Raw genomic sequence first — 16,348 nt, forward strand, 5'->3', positions numbered from 1 at the left:
GCAACAAAAGGGCAGATGAAATTCAGTGTTTATAAATGCAAAGGAATGCACATTGGAAAACATAATCCCAATTATACATATTAAATGTTGGGGTCTAAATTAGCTGTTACCACTTGAGAAAGAGATCTTGGAGTCACCGTGGATAGTTCGCTGAAAATGTTTGCTCAATGTGCAGCAGCAGTCCAAAAAGCGAACAGAATATTAGGAACCATTATTAAAGGGATGAATAATAAGACAGTCCGTATCATGATGCTACTGTGTAGATCCATGGTATGCCCACACCTTGAACAGTGCATGCAGTTCTGGTCCCCCATCTCACAAAAGATGTACTAGGGTTGGAAAAGTACAGAGAAGGACAGTGAAAATGATTAAGGTCAGGGACAGCGTCTGTATGAGGAGAGATTAATAAGACTGGGACTGTTCTGCGTAGAAAAGAGATGACTAAGGGGGAATATGATAGAGGTCTATAAAATCATGAATGGGGTGGAGAAAGGGAATAAGGAAGCGTTATTTATCCCCTCACATAGTACAAGAACCAGGGGTCACCCAGTGAAATTAATAGGCAGCAGGTTTGAAGCAAACAAAAGGAAGTACTTCTTCACACTTCCCTGCGGCACTCATTGTGAAGATCAAAAGAATAACTGGGTTCCAAAAAGAACTAGATGAGTTCCTGGAGGACAGGTCCATCAATGGCTATTAGCCAAAATGGTCAGGGACACAACCCCATGCTCTGGGTGTCCCTGAACCTCCAACTGTCAGAAGCTGGGAATGGATGACAAGAGACTTGTTCTGTTCATTCCCTCTGAAGCACCTGGCATTGGCCACTGTTATAGACGGGACACTGGGCTAGCTGGACCATTGGTCTGACCCAGCGTGGCCATTCTTGTGTTCTTATGTCCCTCCTCCGATCGCTCCCCCTTGATCCCATCCATCTGATGGGGCGTGCTCACGACAGCTCTTTCTCTCTCCCATCCAGCACATGTGCCCCGTCTCTCTCCTGTCCAGGGCACGCTCACCTTCCACGTCCACCATGCGCTCGTGCGCCCTCTCTCGTTTTCTGATTCTCGCCCTTGCTCTGTTGGGCGGACCGCACTGCACCCGTTCTGTCCCCAATGCGCTTGTCACCAAGGGATCTGCTGGGGCAGGGGAGGTCGATCATTGCTTACAGCCAACAACCCAGGCCGTTATGTAAATTGCTACCTGCATTGTAGGGGTGACTCAGATCCCAGCAGGCACCTGTGCCCCCAAGTGAGATGAATCTGATTGGCTGGTCGCTGCTTTAGCTTCTGTTAGGTTGATACCCCAATGGCTGGGGGTGTTGGTAACAGTCTGGTGGGGGCAGCTGATTCCTCACCCACCTAGCCGCGGAGGGTTCTTGTGGCGTTGGCTGGCATTGCTCTGATGAGGACGAGGCGAATGGAGCGAGCCCAGAGAGGTGGAAGAGGCAGTGCCTGCTGGCAGCTGAGTCCCTGGCCCCTGGAGGCCGAGGGATACAATCCGAACAATGATTGGCATTTCCCCGGAGCGGCCGCATATGGTTGTTCTCAGACACTAGAATTGCAAGAATGCTCCGTGGGACCTGCTTATGCGGGGCCTGGCCATAGGCAAGGGGGCCCATCCTGCATGGTGCCGACCCAATGGGAGGAGCAGGACCCTCGGCACCAAAGCCAGATGCTTGCCCGAGATCTGCCCCACCCTCCTGGCCCCTCTGCGAATCTGCTCAGCATTCTCTCTCCCTCGGAGGTGGGGGGAGGAGGGAAGATCACTGCCAAATGCCCCCTGCCCCTTTCACCCGCCTGGCCCTGGCAGGAGGACTGCAGAGTGGGAGTTCCCCACTTTTAGCCCCTCTCCTCCCATAGCCCCACGCTGGGAGGAGCCACCCACTTTTCAACCCTGGAGCCCCCTCTGCCCCACAATGGGCTGGGTTTGCCTCTGACCCCCTCAGCCACTCTCCTTTGCCCCGTCCTAGCGGTGGGGCAGCCCTGGCTTCCTGGGACCCCGGCCCACTCTGGCCCGGGTCCCTGCCCTGGGATGGGCACAGCGCTCCTTCCCTTCTGCCTTGCACCAGTCGCTGACCTCTCTTCCTTGGCTCCCCGCCTCGCTCCCTGGCCTTGTCGGCTCCCGCCAAGGCAAAGTCCGGTTAAAAACTGGCAAACAGGAAATGAGAGGAACAAACGTTGCCATGGAAACGGCCTGGGCTTCTGTCCGATCCTCCCCGCGGCAGGCGGCTGGACCCCCCGCCTTGTGTTTGCAAGCACCAGCTCCGTGCCCCAGTTAGGTGGAGCCCATGTGCATGGGCATTGGTGCCGTTGGGGGCTGGGTGATCAGCACCCGCGTGGCCTGGGCAGTGCCACTTCCTTTTCCCTTCCTGTTAATGCCCACTGGGGTGAGGCTCCCCCCTCTCCCCCCCCCGCGCTGGGGCCCAGGCCCTGCTGGCTGTGGGTTCTCGCAGAGATGGGACTGTAGCTGCGTCCTAGCCTTGCCGGAGCTCTGGAGGGGCCCACGGGTTTGGTGCATGTCGGGGAAGCACCTGGCAGGCCAGCCCCATGGCAGAACAGGACAGGGCTGCAGTCAGGGTGTGTCTGCTGGTCCCGTGGCAGCATCATATTACAGATGGTCTCTGTCCAGGTCCTTATCTGGCCCCCAGCGCTATGGTATCCGAGCGCCTTGCCCCTGGGAGCTAGTAGTCCCATTTTACAGATGGGGAACTGAGGCCCACAGTGGCTTACGTGGCTCATCCAGGGAGTCTGTGGCTGGGAATTGGACCCAGGTTTCCTGAGTCCCAGGGCAGCATTGTATCTACTAGGCCATCCTTCCTCCCCGAGCCTGCCTGCCCCTCACTCTTTCCAGTGTGCTACAGGTGAAATGATCTTAGGGTGTGTCTCGCACACACACCCATCCTGTCTGCTCGTCCCTTCAAATCAGCCCCTTTGTCCTCTCCTTCATCCTGGTCCTTCCCCTTCCCCTGTCCTGGCCCTGATCCCATGGCCTCACACCCTGTCCACTCCTGCCCCCTTGCGAACTGTCGCCTGTTTTCCCTGCTGCCCCCTCCTCCTGGGCTGACCTCCCTCCTCCAGCACAGCAGGGACTACATTACAGTAGTCAGAGTTGTTAGCTGCAGAGGCAGAGGCGGTCCCTGCCAGCAAGAGTTCACTGGTTAAATGGACCAAACAGGCTCAGGGTAATTGGGGAAACTGAGGCACGGAGAGTAACTTGCCTGAGGTCAGTGGCAGAGCTGGGAATAGAACCCAGGGGTCCTGAGTACCAGTCTAGCCACACTACCAGCTTCTCTTTGCCTCTCTGCTGCAGATATCTGCTATGGTGTCATCTCCTCCTCTCTCAAAGCCTCATCATACTACGGGACTGCCTGATCTCTCTCTGCTCAACCCATCTGCCCACCTCTCCCTCTGGCCACCCTGGTCAGTTTCCATCACTCATCTCAGCTCTTTAGGGTAGGGACCATGTCTCAGAAGCACTGAGCACACACGCAAGGTACTGTACAAATATTGACCCAGGATGCCCTGGGAAGGATTCCCTTCCCTGTCCACACATCTCCCTGGGAGCGATTATGTCTGTGTGTGTTCCAGCGACACCGGCATGCCAGCATTGTGTTCTCACTGCCTTGTGAGTCCAAATGGCAACTCCAGAGGTCTTGGCTGTCCTGGATCTAATCAGAATCCTTGAGGTCCCCGGTTCGAACCCGTCTGAGGCTGAAAGTGACCAAAAGTCATTCTCGTTTGGTGGCTGTTGAGAGTGGTAGGATTTGGAACATTCCCAGGCCGATTGCTAATGGGCAAGTCTCCACATCATTGTTAAAATGGGTGCTCAGTGCCACCACAAAGGGGTCAGCTTAGCACGGGGGTCAAAGATCAAATGGGCTATGGTGACTTAACCAGCCCTAGAGGGGTCCCTAGTGGGTGAGGCATTGTCTTGGGGACCGTTGCATGCGGGAATCCCAGGCCTGGTTCCCCAGCACTGGCCAGCCAGTCTCTGGGCACATGTTCAGCTCAGAGAGAGAACAAGAAGGGAAGACAGTGAGAAAGTAAAGATGGGAGCCGCCCGGCTCTGAGAATCCCCCCTGGGTGTGTCCTGGGGTGACACCTCATGCTGTGCTCCCCAGCTCTGGCCTGCTTTGCGTCCCCTTCCCAATGCCTCTTTTCATTCAAGGACCCCAATGCACTTGGCAGAGGTGGGTCGGGCTCATCACCCCGTTTCGTAACTGGGGAAACGGTGATGCACGGAGCAGGGCTGGTGAATCAGCCCCGTGTCAGCCGCCGGCTCCAGGAAGAGAACCCAGGAGTCCGGACTCTTGCTCTAGTCACTAGAATGCACTTCCCCCCCCCCCCCCCCCGCCCACCTTCTCTTGGCAGGCGCAGGGCTGCCAGGCTGGGAAGCGAGTTGGGGAAGGAAGGAAGAGGCCAGGAGGGAGGGAGAGGAGGAAGCCGGAGGATTTAAAAAAAAAAAAGATCAGCAAAGTGAAACTTCCAACCCCCCTGCGCTTGTGTCAGCTGGAGGGGGCTGGGTCGCCCAGCCAGGCAGCGCCAGAGGGGGTGGGAGGGCGGGGTGATACTGGGTGGCCTGATAGCCCGGAGCAGCTGCAGGCAGAGCGTCTGCATTCTCTCTCGCTGTCTATCTGTCCGTCCGCCCGCCTGCTCCTGCCTCCTCAGCTCAGCCTCTGCTGGTTCCCAGTGCGGCTGGAAGCTGGCTTTCCGGCGTCAGGGGGTTTCAGTGCCTTCCCCTCGGTGGGGGTGGGGGTGTGTGCGTTCAGGTCAGCGTCCTGAGGGGGTGCGTGTATCTGGCATGCCTAGGACTGGAACGATCAACATTCATCTGTGATACACCAGACGAGCGAGCTGACTCCGCCTGGCAGCCAGGGAGGGTTTTTACACCAGAGTCTGCTGAAGTTTAGGGGCTAGCCGAGGGAAGCAGGGAGCAAGCTCTGCTGTTCCCTCTCCACCGATGGATCTACAGGGGATGGGCACCAGCTGCGCGAGGGACTGAGATCCATTCAGCTCACTTGCCTCTCCCAAAAGAATCTTTAGTTCACTCCTTCCGCCCCGTCAGTGACTTTCCAGGGAGAATCTCTCCCTTCCCCTTTGCTGGATGGTGGAAGAAGGCGTGGGCAGCGGGGACAGGGCACCCCACAGGGGACTGCGGGGACCCCGTCGTCCTCTGGCTGCGCCGAGGAACATGTCGGTGGTGGGCAAGGCCCTGTGGAGTGTGGAGCGGGCGGGGAAGGGCTGGCGGTTTGAGCAGCCCATCGGTGTGGACTGCAGCTCACCTGAGCCCCGCTGCATCTGGTTGACCAGCCTGCGGAATGACAATGCCGACCTGGCGCATAGGTACCGTGCCGGGGCCGCCCTCCCTAGGCAGAAACGCCGCTCGCACCCTCAGCTGGAGACACGCCACATGGTGAGAGATGCGTCGGCGCGCCCTGGTCACCACACCTAGATCCCCTTTGACCCCGGAGTGGGGGAACCTGGGGAGGGGGGATCCAGTCCTTGTAGCCTTAGTTCACTGTCTGATGGGGGGAGTGTGAATGATTTGGGGGGGCATGTTTCCTAACCCCCTAGTGGATGGGTGCTAAGAAGTAGAGGGGTCACTGGAGGCTAAGTATTGCTGTGTGCCATGATTAGGACTTGGGACTAACGAGTGATGCCCGTGAACATGGCACCTGGGGCAAAGACACCAGCTTGGGTGGAGGTCTGCTAGCTTCTGTTCCCCTGGGTCTCTCTCTCCTGGGACTTTACCCTTCTGCCCCAAGTTTTGCCAGGAGTATGGGGGAGGTGACTGGGCTTGTTTCTCCACCCCTATCTCTGCTTTGGGGTAAGGCGCCTGCAGGGTTAATCTTCTGGGGTGTATTTCATGATACCCCCTCCCCAGAACTTCAGCAGGGAGGGCCGTCCCTTGTCTCTGCTAAGGCTGGTCCTGCCTCTTCTGCTAGTCACCACCACGGTCTTGACCATTGATCTGAAAAGTCCTGAAGGGTCTCTGGCCCTCTGGTTTTGGTGTTGGACTCTGCGTGGCGGGTTATCTGCTTGGTCTTCTCTCTGTTGAGGTTTGTGGGATGGGGGTAGTGGAAGTCATTCTCTACCCTATGTCATGGTTCATATCTTCTCAGTGAATGGTGACCAGATACTCCGGCTTAGCAGTGTGAGTGATAAACGAGAATGGAGCAGATCCTGGGTTTATTGACGTTAATGTGCGTTTTGCCTGAGTGTGGCCCACAATCAATATATGGGGTTGGGAAGGAAAGTGGGTGAAGTGTGGAGGGGTTGTGGGGAGCTGGGAAAAGAGTGGACAAAGGGACCCCAGAGTTTGGGGTTCCACCAGCATTTCCTTGGTGAGCCGTTGCTTCCTCCTCTCTTAACCTGCTGACGGAGTGCTTAGTGCGTGCCCAGAACAGAGCTAAGAGGCTGTAAGTTCACTGTGTGCTTGGACGGTCGTGCATCCGACGTCCCTTCTGAGGGCTGTCGAGTCGGCTCACAATGGGGGACAAAATGCAAAGCAGACAGAACGAGAGAGGCAAATGAATGACCGCAGGGTGAGGAACATAAAGGGAGGGAGTTAAGGTTTCTCTGTGTTTGTGAACCCAGGGATCTGCCAGCCGGTAGTGAGTGAGTCAGTGATGGCTTTGTGCCCAGCGTTGAGATGACCGGCTTGTACAAATCGTTGCTGTGATTAGTTTTCATGTGGGTTGTTTATACACAACATTGGGCCAGCCTTGTTGAGTGATTTAGTGCAAGGGGCTGGGGATGTCAGGACTCGTTGCTATGTGACCCTGGGCAAATCATTCTCCTCCTCCATGCCTCAGTTTCTCCACCTGTAAAACGCAGATATTTACCAGCTTCACGTGGCCTCTGAATTAGTTATGTGCCGGGAGCCTCCTAGAACAGGGGCTGTAAGACGTTCAAGTTGCTGCTGTTACGTACAGAGCAAAACTGAGACCTGTGTAACACTGAAAGAGTCTGGTGCGAGGGATGTGCCAACAGGAAGCAATTGCCCCCCCCCCCGCCCTTTGGGGAGTCAGGCATCAATCTGTGTGGGGCTTCTTTCATTGCCCTTGCTGGGGGACTGCGGGTGACTCCCATCACCAGAGATCTGCACATCTCATGGTGAATATCAGCGGAGCAGTATTAGGGAGTGGGACCCAGCCACCCAACTGCTTCTGTCCTCAGTTAAAATAAAAAGAAGGGGAAAAATTGGCTTCCTCCAGGGCCAGAGAAGGAAGGGGCATGGGGGAAGGGTGACAGGCCAGGTATTGAACTTGGCCTTTCCTGATGCTCAAGGTGGGACGTGTGTTTATTCCAATAGCACCTAGAGACCCCAGCGATGGGTGGGCCTCACTGGGCTGGGTGCTGTACAAATGTTTACCTGGAGACGGTCCCTGCCCCAGAGCGCTTACAGTCTAAACAGACATGGGGCGAAACCGGAGCACAGAGAAGAGACTTGCTCAAGGCCATGCTGCTGGTCGGGGCAGAGTCAGGAGCAGAACCCAGCACGGCGAGGTTCCAGTCCAGGCCCTTACTAGCCCAAAGGGCCTCCTGAGCGTTTTGTCCTCTGGTTCTTTCTGTCAAACTGCAGCGAGGGGAAGGGACTGAAGAGAGAGAGGAAATGAGGCCCGCAGCATGTTCAGCAGATAGAGGTTGCTAAGGCCAGCAGCAGGAGCACGCTGGGCGCATGCCACGTAATGCCCCACCCAGGGGTTCTGCTGCTCCAGCCACATCCGCTCCTCCCACGCCACAGCTGCCCACGGGCAAACTCACTCGACGCTTTGCCGCACCTGCTACGGCTGCGAGCGAGAGCCGGCCCTGCTCCCAGCATCCGGTTGGTATTGGAATGGTCTTGGTGGGGGAGGCATCGCTTTGTCCAGCGGCAGGTTTTGTTCTTCCCTGGGCCTGGCCTTCGCTCCTGCCTGTGTCTCTAACCATGCCTGCTCTGCTGGGGGGGCGCTGGGCACCTGCCATGGGGCTGGGCTACATCTCTGGAAACATCAGGCTGCTCAATACTACTCTGTGAAGGAGCAGGGGGGAAATGGACTTCTCCGCTCCCTGGAAAGGCAGCCTGCCCTGTGCGCTCAGTGACGATCCGAACCCAGCGCTGGGGCGAAGTCCTGTGTCGGAGGACGCACGAGCCTTCACTAGGCGCTGACTGAGAAACTGACGTGCCTTCGATGGGCTGAGTCCCACTCCTGTTTGAAACCAGCCGTCTCCCCCCAGCGCGATCCGTTTCTAGAGGTGCCTGCAGGTCTCGTCCCTCCTCCGGGGAAAGGGGCCGAGGGTCGGAGGAGGCCCCGAGTTTGATCCTATGTGTTACAGAACAGCAGCCTGGGTCTCGCCCTGAGGAAGGTCACAGAATGTTTCAGGGGGTCGCAACCATCTTCCTGTTTTCCAGTGGCTAGATGAGCAGGGCGCTGTGCAACTCATTTCTGCTGTGATCTGGGGGGGCCATGCAGTGGGAACGGCTGAGCCCCACTGGCCGAGGGGAGCGGACAGGCACCATTTTCTAATCCTTTACGGCTATGATGTTGCAGCCCTGATGCAGAGAAGCGCTTATGGATGTAGCTGTATTCAAGTCAGTGGGCCTACTTTTTTGAGTAAGTGTTACTCACCAGGAGTAAGGGCTGCAGAATTGGCCCTTTGGCCCTGTCTAGGCACATTGGGCCACAGTCATCCCCGGTATAACTGACCTGTGGTCTGAAGGCTGTGCCCAGGACGGGCCAGCAGCAAGGGACATAGCCGGAAAGATGGGCTAAGGGTAACGGCCCACCTGCCGTAAAGGGCAGGCTGGCAGGAAGGACTTGCCCATGTTGGGGGTGCCCCCTTGGTTGTGAGGGGCAAAGGATCTCATGCTATGGGGTCCTTTGGTCACTGGCCGGCTGCTGTCTGGTCTGTTGGCAAGGAACTCCCGCAGCCCCCCACCTCTTGGCATCTGCTGGCTGGGGGGTGGTGGTGAGGGGGCCTGAATGGAAGATGAGGGGGGTGAGAGACAACAGGCAGCAGAGAGAGCGGCGGGCAGGAGCTTTCCTGGATGCAGCTCCTAGCAAGCTGTTACCATGGGCAGGTGTGTAATTAAACAAGTGCCACAGACTAGCCGTGTGGGAGCCCTGCCGACGTCCCTGCGAAGGGTAGACTGGTGTGTCTGGGGTGGACGCTGCGGGCGAGGGAGTCGTAATGGCTGCAGGTTAATGTCTAGGTGGCACATGTGCTGCCCCCTCTCTCGGGCTCTCTTTCCGAGGCTTGCCTGTACTGGTTAGAATCACAAGGGCACATTCAGCTGTCAGCTTAAAAATAATCCAGCGAACAGGCAGCCGGGACAATGGAGACCACAGATGGGGAAAGTAGCTGAGCCAGGCACTCCTGATCTGAAATGGCGAGGATCCTCCTGCATCTCCCCAGCGGGGCCCGGGCTCCCCTGCTTTGCCTGGAGCCTCACGCTGAGAGGTAGTTACAGGGGCTGGCAGATGAGTGGCCTGGGGCTGGTCCCATGGCTTCTCTCTCTGTTGAGCAGGGCTGTGGCAGAGAGCAAGCTGGGTCTGGATCCCCTGCAGCCGAATTCTCCTCTGCTTGTCCTTGCGCCTTTGCAATGTGGGTACAAAACACTCCCTGGATGGGAGGCATTTTCCCAGCTCAGCACACAAGGCAGCAGAGAATCAGACCCCTTCTAGGCTCCTGAGTGGGGCGGGACAGCTGGCTAGCAATCGCCTGGGGGCGCCGCTGCCATGTTAAAATCTCCCCTGGGGACCCAGCAGTCAAAGCCTGTCCTGGGGGCTCTGCCCAGATCCAATCAGTAGCTCTTGCCAGGAGCGCCGGAGGCTGCAGCTGGAGGATGGCTGGAGAAGGCTACGTCGGGGGGATTAGGCCTTTCATGGCCATTAGCGCAATTGCATTTGCTCCCCTGGCGCTTTTCACCGTTGGGGAATCAGGGCTTCCTTTGTTTAGCCTCCTGCAGTGTCTCAAACCCAGCGCGGCCCAGTTGCTCCTGGACTCTTGCTTGGATCCCAGGAGAGCTGTCGAGTGGCCGATCTCAGGCTTTCGGGCCTTTCGTAAGCATCTGACCCGAAAACCAGAGAGATTTGGTTTATTCCAGGTCTGCTGGGATGCCCAGTCCCGGAACGACCAGGGTGTCCTGAAACCAAGATGGCAGCTTGGTTGGAATCGGAGTGGGTCATTGCATAACAGCACGTAGGGGGCAGGGCTTCCCAACGGGCTGCAGGGAATTCCTTGTACCGTGGGCCAGGTTCTGCTGGAGTGAAGGCAGCGGGACGCCTTGCGGCGAACTCTCTCTTCTGCTCTGGATCTAGGCTCTGAACTCTTGGGAGCAGGGGCTGTTTGTTCCTTGTTTGTACAGCACCTAGCACCGCGGGGACCTGTTTCAGGACTAGGCCTCCTAGCCGCTGCCACACAACAAATAACTAATAATAATACTAGACCCCAAAGCCTGGCATGGGGCCCCCGTCTCCCCGCGGTTTCTGGGTGGGGGGCCGAGCTAACCCGCGGCAGGTTTTCATTGCCAACAGGCAGCCTCTCTTCGTCGCTCGGGAAAGACACAGGCGAATGTGTCACGCTGGGCATCTTTATTTTTGCCCTTCAGAGTTGGGCGGGAGCGGCCTGGAGGTGCTTGGCTTTGGAGGATAGAGATCGGGACGCTTTGGTACTGCTTCCTGTCTTGGCTTGTCTGCAGGATCTGTGGCAGTGTGACCTAATGGTTAGGGTGCTGGACAGGGACTCAGGAGACTTGGGTCTATCCCCGGTCTGCCGCTGGTTTGCTGGGGGCCCTCGGGGCAAGTTCCTGCCCTTCTCCGTCCTTCGGTTTCCCCATCTGTAAAATAGGGAGGATGATCCCACCCTCCTTTTGGCAAGAGCTCGGAGATCTTCTGGAGAACAGCGCTGCGTGAGAGCGAGGGATCATTATTGTTAACGGCAGGCAGGAGGGAGGGAAGTGGGTTCACTGTTGCCTGTGATAACGCCGGTCTGGGGAGCATTGAGCGATGGGCTGGGCACCCGCGATCGCTCCTGTTTCAGACCGGCGGGTTTGTCAGAGCGGCCAGTCGCTGGAAGCAGGCAGCTTCTCAAGCAGGACAGGCTCGGAGCCCAGAACAGATCACTGGGCCAGGCCTGAGGCCACCCTGCCATGGTTCCTCTGGATTGGTCGTGGCAGGAGAAGATCTTCTCAGGCTGCAAACCGCGACCCCCAGAGAGCTTGAGCACCCCTCTGGCCAGCGCCGGGGCAGGACGCCACGGCCGTGGCATGTGCAAAGCTGGCCCCAGGCCCAAGGCAGGGGAGCCGTTCCTGGGTAGGAGGCCAGGCACTTAGGAGCTGGGGCAGCGTGTTCCCGCATGCAGGACAGGACAAGCCTTTCTACAGCATGACTGTATTGTCCAGCAGGATGGGGAGAGACAAAGGGGTTTTGTACCCCCTCCCCTTTGCGAGCGCCCCCCCATCCCCCACCACTCGCTCTTTCTTTCCCACATCAAGTAACGAGGCCGAGGGAGGACAGCCTCTGAATTTTAACACCCTCAGCCCATTGCCGGTTCGCTCTCCCATGCCCTTCCTCCTCGAGGGGCGATCTTATTCAGCTGCCGCTCAGGCCGGAGCTCTGGGAATATTAACGAAGCCCCGAGTGGGGGAGGAAGAAGGGCTCAGAAAGGACCCCCCGATCCTCCGCCTGCTCCGTCTTCTGCCTCCGGCCGTTGGGCCCAGGCCTCTTTGTATGTGGTGGCGACGCGTGGCCAGGCTGGGGCTGCTGGCAGCCTGAGGTGTCTATGTAGGTAAAGCAGAACCTGCCTCTGCACTGGCTGTAATTACCCGGGGTCCCCGAAACGGGGTCCTGCGGCTCCTGCAGTGTTGGTTTGTGGAGCGAAGCTCCAAGCAGCTGGGCATCCCCTGGGAGCCGGAACCATCGGCAGTTGGAGTTAGTAGAGTTAAGAGCAATGGGATGGGAATGAATCGTACTTGTGCGCCTCTGACATTGTCCGCTGGAGGATCCCAGAGAGGTTCCCACCCGCTAGTGAATCAAACCTCACCACCCCGTCTCCCTGTGATGGAGTATCGATGCCTCTTCCCGTGTTACAGATGGGGAAACCGAGGCACGGAGCTGGGAATGGAACTGAAGGCTGAGATTGTCAAAGCCACCTCGGGGATTTGGATGCTCAATTCCCAGTCATTTGAGCGAGGACTGGGCAGGCAAACCCCTTGGGCAATTTGAAAACCGCAGCTGAGATCTCCTGAGGTCGGCTGTTGTGCTTTAGCTACTGTGCAGACTTCCCTGCCCGCCCCGCCGAGGAACCTCCTGGGCATTTGTAGCCCTGTAGGACATAGAGACACAGCTCGAGGTCGAGGCCCCACGGGCGGGACACTCCCTTCCCCGGAGAGCCTCCGGTTGCTGGGATTGTCTCCCCGGGCACGCTGAAGGGAGGAGAGCGCTGGGAATAGGGGCCGACTCAGCGTCTCTTTCTTCCGCCTCTGGCCTCTCTGCCTTGGGGAGACTCGGGCAGTGCCAGGTGCTCGCACACAGTCACTTTATTCAATAGGCTTCTGCCCTCCTGGCAGTGCCAGGCCCATCTTCTCTAGGGCACCGCCTGCGCCTGCCAGATCGGAGTATTTGCATTTCCCCCCCGGGTTACCGTTGGCAGAGCAGCCGTGTGTTCTGGGGGGCCGCGGGGGCGAGACGGGAGTCCCTTCGGGCCCTGTCTGGCAATGCTTTGTTTCAGGGGTGTCCTGGGGGGCAGCTTTGGCTTGGCTTATGCAGCAGCGGGAGCGCACAGATGCGGCCTGATCAGATGTTCGGCTTTTTCCGACTGGTTGAACACGCCAGAGCAGAAGGATGCCTGGGAGGGATTTTCAGGCGGGAAGGGTCTCTAGAGGTGGGCTTGATCAGGAGCCACTTCAGCAACCTGCTGCTGCCTCCCCACATCCTTCTCCTTTAATCTCTAGTTCTTTTTTTCCCTTTCCGCGTTTCCCTTCCTGGCCTTCCTCCTTTTCTTTCCCTGGTCACTGTCTGTCTGTTTCACACCAGTCAAATGCTCCCTGCCCTCTGGAACCGAGAGGGTGCCCTGGATGCCCACCCCAGCAGCGCTGCCCTCCGATAACCCCTCCTGTCTCCCACTTCCTGCATTTTTGTTGCTGTTGTGACAAGAGCGAGTCCAGGAGGAATCTGGGTTTGCTGCCGCTCCGGGGCTGTCTTTCCCTTTTGAGCGCTGACCCTGGGTGTTACAACCCCTCAGCGCAGCTGGGTTAGGCCTGCGTGATGTGCCCTGCTGTGTGTGGTCGAGTGTCCCCCGTCCCTTTGTGCCGCACCCCAGGCCCCCCTCTGGCTCTTGGCACAATCAACCCCACCAGGCTCTACGCAAGAAGGAACGGTCGGTATCCAGCTGTTTGTCACATGGCTTGGCTTGCCCTGGCCCATCTCGGCTCGCTGCGCTGGCCCAGTGCGGGCTTGGAGGGTGCCGGGTGGCTGGCACGGGGGGCTATTCAGAGAGTTGTCAGGGGCTTAATCTCACGAGCCGGCCTGAGCCAAAGGAAGGCTCTGTGTTGCAAATGGCTGATAAGCGTGAAGCGCTCTTCCGGAAAGGGAGAGCGTGGAAAGCCCTTTATGCCCTGGATAGATTGCTTGGATCTCTGTCGGGACTGGGAGTCCTGTGGGGGGCAGGAGGCAGGCTGGCTCAGCGCGATTAAAATCTGCATCCCCCGCCTAATGGGGCTCTCTGTCTCAGAGCGACAGCCTTAGGGGACGTGGCGGCCTTGTCTGAACTGGGCAGTCCAGCCGGCAGGGGAGCCGTGCTGAGGCAGACGGTGCACAATAAAGCCAGACACTAAGTCACAATTTGCACCCAGTGCAGCTTCTTCCTGCTTGGAGCCAGGCTCAGTTGCGTGGCTTTGCCTGTCTGCGCTTGGGTTCACGCTGACCGGAAGACAGCGAATCCTCCGTGCAGGCAGAGCCTGGGTGAAGGCATGAGAATAGCTCAGATCCATTCTCTTGGGCACAGGGTTCTGGTCCGGGTTTGTCCCTGCAAATGTCCCAGATTAAACAGCTTCAAGCCAAGGAGGCGACATGCGATTCCCTCAGCATTGAGAGCAGGGCTGGGAGTGCAGGCCTCTGCAGCCCGAGATGTCCCTCTGGCTATGGAATTGCCAAGTCTTGGTATATGATAATACTGTGCTCTTCTGTTCAGCCTCTTGGCTGGGGCTCTCCTTGTCCTTTAAAACATCCTGTTTATTCAGGCTCGCCTCTCCACGGCAAGGAAGCTGTGTGATCACCCCTCCCCCCATTTACAGGTTGGGAAACTGAGGCACAGAGCGGTGAAATGAATTGTCTGAGGTGATAAAGGGCGTCTGATCCAGGCACCAGAGCTGAACCCAGATATCCTGAGTCCTAGCTGTATCCACCAGGCCAGCCTTTCTCTAGAACCACGATTCTTATCTCCTTCCAGTCCACTCCCTCCCAGCTGCCGACCTCTGTTCCAGTCATTACAAATCTTCCCCTTTTCCTCCTGTCGGTTTTCCTCCTCCATGCCCCCAGAATGTTTCACCCCTTCTGCTGTTCGGCACTGACATAAATATAAAGGGAAGGGTAACCACCTTTCTGTATATAGTGCTATAAAATCCCTCCTGGCCAGAGGCAAAACCCTTTCACCTGTAAAGGGTTAAGAAGCTAAAGTAACCTTGCTGGCACCTGACCGAAAATGACCAAAGAGGGGACAAGATACTTTCAAATCTGGAGTGGGGGGGAACAAAGGGTCAGTCTGTCTGTCTGTGTGATGCTTTTGCCGGGAACAGATCAGAAATGCAAGCCTTCCAACTCCTGTTAAATTAGTAAGTAATCTAGCTAGAAAATGCATTAGATTTTCTTTTGTTTAATGGCTGGTAAAATAAGCTGTGCTGGAGGGAATGTATATTCCTGTTTTTGTGTCTTTTTGTAACTTAAGGTTTTGCCTAGAGGGATTCTCTATGTTTTAAATCTGATTACCCTGTAAGGCATTTACCATCCTGATTTTACAGAGGTGATTCTTTTACCTTTTCTTTAATTAAAATTCTTCTTTTAAGAACCTGATTGATTTTTCATTGTTCTTAAGATCCAAGGGTTTGGGTCTGTGTTCACCTGTACCAATTGGTGAGGATTCTTATCAAGCCTTCCCCAGGAAAGGGGGTGTAGGGCTTGGGGGGATATTTTGGGGAAAGACGTCTCCAAGTGGTCTCTTTCCCTGTTCTTTGTTTAACACGCTTGGTGGTGGCAGCATACGGTTCAAGGTCAAGGCAAAGTTTGTACCTTGCGGAAGTTTTTAACCTAAGCTGGTAAGAATAAGCTTAGGGGGTCTTTCATGCAGGTCCCCACATCTGTACCCTAGAGTTCAGAGTGGGGAAGGAACCTTGACAGGCATCGATCCCATTTTGCTGCTACATTCGGACATATCCTGCGACATGGCTTAAGCCTGTCAGCCGCGTCTAACAGACCCGAGTCCCCGCCGGCCTCCTGCTTGTGCAGCCGTTCGCACCAGGGCAAATTTGCACTCCCTTTGCACAGGTTTAACAACAAAAACAATACTGCCTAGCTCTTACATAACACTGTACGAAGGAGGGCAGAATCCTTATCCCTGTTTTACAGATGGGGACACTGAGGCATAGGGCGTTGTCGTGACATAGCCAGGACTATAGCCAGTCTAACTCTTCTGAGTCCTAGTCCAGTGCTCAATCCACTAGGCCCCACAGGCAAGTGGAGAATGGGGCCCAGTGTGCAGGGCACCGCGGACTTGGGCCCCAGGAGGAAACTTTTAAAAAGCACCCAATTGACTAAGCAGCCGAAGTCTCATTTTCCAAAGGGACTTAGGAGCCTGAGACTTGTCTGTGCAGGAAAGTGATTCTGAATCAGGTAGGACGTGAACTGAAAACGCTACAGCTATTCTAGAATAAGTGCATCCACGTAGGATGTTATTCCACAATAGCTTTGCTGGTCGATTTCCCTGTGCAGACAAGCCCCAAGCTTTCCCATTAAAAGTCAATGCGAGGGAGGCTCCTAAATCACTTAGGGAGCTTTATGATAATTTTATCCCATCTCTTGATTTTGTGCGTGTCTCTCTTAGGGGCTGGGGGAAGAGCAATAAAATCATCTCGCAGATGGAAAAGGGGAACGAGGCAGGAGTGGAATTATTGCCACGTTTATCTGTCTCACAAACCCTGCCAATACATATTTCATAACCAGAACAATCACATCACCCGGTTCTCCTTGCTAGAGCTCAGAGCACATCACCACCTGTAATGGATTTATCTTCATGACCCCCCAGGGTGGCAGGGCAGTGCTGTTGTCCCCACTTTCTCTGTGCCTCGGTTTCCCTACCTGTGAAATGGGGTA

At 56.5% G+C, this 16,348-nt stretch overlaps 1 protein-coding gene across 3 annotated transcripts in view; it reads left to right on the top strand.

Annotated features, from left to right (window-relative positions):
- The first annotated feature begins 4,651 nt into the window (after nt 1-4,651).
- The window catches only part of ARHGAP23 (Rho GTPase activating protein 23), a 73,886-nt gene continuing 62,189 nt past the window's right edge, over nt 4,652-16,348 (top strand). For all 3 annotated transcript variants that reach the window (XM_077806221.1, XM_077806222.1, XM_077806223.1), the window contains exon 1: nt 4,652-5,412. In XM_077806221.1, coding sequence (XP_077662347.1) covers nt 5,104-5,412 — 309 coding nt within the window. In that variant the 5' untranslated portion in view covers nt 4,652-5,103. The remainder of the gene's footprint in view (nt 5,413-16,348) is intronic.

This window comes from Eretmochelys imbricata, chromosome 27, assembly GCF_965152235.1.
Source record: "Eretmochelys imbricata isolate rEreImb1 chromosome 27, rEreImb1.hap1, whole genome shotgun sequence".
NCBI lineage: Eukaryota > Metazoa > Chordata > Testudines > Cheloniidae > Eretmochelys > Eretmochelys imbricata.